The sequence below is a fragment of the Myotis davidii genome, unplaced genomic scaffold (genome assembly GCF_000327345.1).
Source record: "Myotis davidii unplaced genomic scaffold, ASM32734v1 scaffold399, whole genome shotgun sequence".
Classification (NCBI taxonomy): domain Eukaryota; kingdom Metazoa; phylum Chordata; class Mammalia; order Chiroptera; family Vespertilionidae; genus Myotis; species Myotis davidii.
In genome coordinates, this window is record NW_006292094.1 from 3,422,687 (window position 1) to 3,425,801 (window position 3,115).

At 50.8% G+C, this 3,115-nt stretch overlaps 1 protein-coding gene across 1 annotated transcript in view; it reads left to right on the plus strand.

Annotated features, from left to right (window-relative positions):
* The window catches only part of SFXN1 (sideroflexin 1), a 22,898-nt gene that overhangs the window by 13,334 nt on the left and 6,449 nt on the right, over nucleotides 1–3,115 (plus strand). The window contains exon 5 of the mRNA XM_015565101.1: nucleotides 2,030–2,176. Within this exon, the coding sequence (XP_015420587.1) occupies nucleotides 2,030–2,176 (147 nt within the window). The remainder of the gene's footprint in view (nucleotides 1–2,029; nucleotides 2,177–3,115) is intronic.

A 3,115-nucleotide genomic window follows, 5' to 3' on the forward strand; every position in this document is an offset into this window, starting at 1 on the left:
AGTGAGGAAACTGAAAGGAGGGTCGATAAGATCTGCCCAGCCACCAGGCCCTACGCCCAGCACCCTCCCGTCACTGGGGCTCGAGTTTTCTGTCCCACAGACGGTGAGGCCGCAGGCAATGGTGGCGGCGTGACGCTCGCTCTGTTTCAGGACCACACCGGCGGTGCTGTTCTGGCAGTGGATCAACCAGTCCTTCAATGCCGTGGTCAACTACACCAACAGGAGTGGAGACGCCCCCCTCACTGTCAGGTAAGGCCCCGCGGCCCCTCCCCGTGTCCATCCGATGGGGCGGTGATGCTCTCCTGGTTAAAGAGTCTGTTATGGAAGATATTCTCATCAGTGGCCCTTTCCCTCCCGTTCTGTCAAGATATTTGTTCATCTGGCCTGATCTCAGACGTTACTCGTGCCGCTGGCGGCGCTGTAGGAAGGCAGGTCCCCCTCACCCTCAGGCTCTGCTCCCCCAGAACACACGGAGCTCAGGCTGGCCTGGCGTGAACCGCACGCTGCACCCCGTCTACCCTGTGCGCGTGGACAGACTGCCGGCGCCCAAAGCGGCGGCGTCCACGGTGCAACTGACCTCCGCAGAGGTCAGGGGGCTTTACACCTGATGGTCTTACACATCGGCCCTGGATGGAGCCAGAAAGGAAGGGAATGGGTTTGAGCTGTGCCCCCTGAGGAAGTTTTAGACGGGCCAGAGGGATCCGTCAGGCAGAACTTTTAGCTTGGCTCCTCCCACACGCCAGGGTGTTGTCTTATCACTCCAATTGCTTTGACAGTGTGTGTTCTGTCATCATGGGTAACCAGCAGTGACTGTCACAGCGCCTCGCACCCAATCCGTGAGCTAAAGCGCATTTCTAAACAGGACAGAATTGCTTGGGCCTAACTGTATTTCAGAGATGAGACTTTTTGAAATCGTATACACTAAGATACCATTCTAGGAAGAACAGCCTTGCACGTTGGCTCTCAGCGTGCGTCTTCACACTTGGAAGTTATTTTATGTTCGTTTAGTGGATGTGCCGCAGACACGTGGGCCGCTGTGCATTTCCCACACCCGCCGTGTCCTGCGCGCTCACGGGCCCCTTCTCCATCCGCGTCCGTGTTCGGGTTGTGTCAGGTCCCTGTGAGGAATCGCGCTGTTTGTGGGTTACCTGCCTTTTCTCCAGGTTACTCCACCTGCAGGTGACTCTGTTTTCTGGACTCTCTGCTCTCATGCCCTTGCACAGCCCCCCATCATTTCCTTAAACAAGGGCCAGTTTCCCAATGGTCACCCGTTGTGTGTGCTGTTCTCTTTCTTCTCAGTGAGCTGGGAACGGCTTACGTGTCTGCAACAACTGGCGCTGTGGCGACCGCTCTAGGACTCAACGCACTGGCCAAGGTACACGGATCTTTATTCCATGGGCAAGCTCGTAACTGCTTCTCACCACCTGGCTCCTAGTCACTCCACCGTTTCTCAAAATAGTTCAAGTCCTAAGACTTTCTTATTATGGTCATTCTCTTCGACTGCTTATTTGTGTGTGTGTGTGTGTGTGCTTTTAAAAAATATTTTTATTGATTTCAGAGGAAGGGAGAGGGAGAGGCAGGCCGACACTCTATCCAATGAGTCAGACCAGCTTGGGTGCAACTGCATGTTTTAATTACAGCTTCCTTGGGAAGGGGTGTCCCCCACAGCCAAGACGCTGGTCTGTGCCTGACATAGTGTTAAATTACGTGCTCACCCACCAGAACGGCCCACCAGCGGCTGTGCGGGCAGCGGGCCTCAGTCCACACCTCTGAAGAGGCGGCGAGCCAACACCTGACCCCAAGAGTTTGGGACTCAATGCCCCTCCACACTAAGCTGCCAAAATGTCTGAGAAGTCGCATACGCCCCGCTAGATATACAAATACCGCTAGGTAACAGGTCGAGAAAGGACTCCTGGCCTGAGTTTCTGTACACAGGACTGCATTTTCAGCAGTTTTCAGGAAGCAATAAGCATTGCTACCCAGGAATCCAGGAAACGTGAGATCATGCTTTCGGATTTCTCCTCTGCAGCACGTGTCACCACTCATAGGACGCTTCGTGCCCTTTGCTGCCGTAGCTGCTGCGAATTGCATCAATATCCCACTGATGCGACAAAGGTTAGTCATGGGCATTTCTAGAAATGACTTGTGCTTACAGTACAGACAGTCCTCGGATTACGTCAGACTCGACGTACGTCGTTTCGTGTTACGTCGCCGTCTCCCATTTATCATTTATTAAAAAGTTCATTCGTTTTGACATATGTACGTGTGTGCTTTATGTTTTTTATTATTTATTTACCACAAGTAAAGATCAGGTATTGTTATCTTTCTTTTAAATTTTTTTACTGTTTCACTTCATTGCTGCTGTGTCTGTGTTCCCTGTGAGTGACGTAGGTGTTTATGTAGGTGGGTTCTGACGGCGAAAATCGCATTACGTCGCCGTAGGAACGGATCTCCAACGTAACCCAAGGACCTACTGTCATAATAAGATTCTTATAAGAATTCACTTCGTTAAAACTTTTAAAATTATTTTAACATTTACAGATAGAATCATATGAGATTGGGGATTTGTGTCAAAATAATCTGGAGTTGGAAGTGAGGATGGGTCCACTGATGGACAGGCTTAGCCTCTGAGCTGCTAATTCCTGGGACAGGCTGAGTGCAGGAGCTAGAATACCCTTTCTGCTTCCGTATCCCAGAGGCTAAGAGCACCCCTCACACTCAGATCTAGTGCCAGGGCGGGCAGAGCAGGTCTACACACAGGAAGTTTGTTCTCTCAACAGGTCCTTCTTTTCCCCCAGCATTTCCTTTTGGAATTTAAAATAATATTAATCTATATCTTTGGAACGTTTTTTTGTTTGTTTGTTTGTTTTTACAGTTTAGAGAAGAAAGAACAAGAAAAAACATTTTGGAATGGATAATGAGGAACAGGGTAGCGGCAGGAGCTGTAGGGGTAGCGTTGGGAACTGTCGCTTGTCACTGACTTGTTACAAATACCCCTTAGCGCCATCTGCTGGTGACTCCTGGGTCCTCGGGTCCCTCAGCGCGGCCACATGTCCAGGTCTACCTCTCCTTTGGAAAGTCGCTCTAACTTGCACATCAGCATCAAAATCACCCT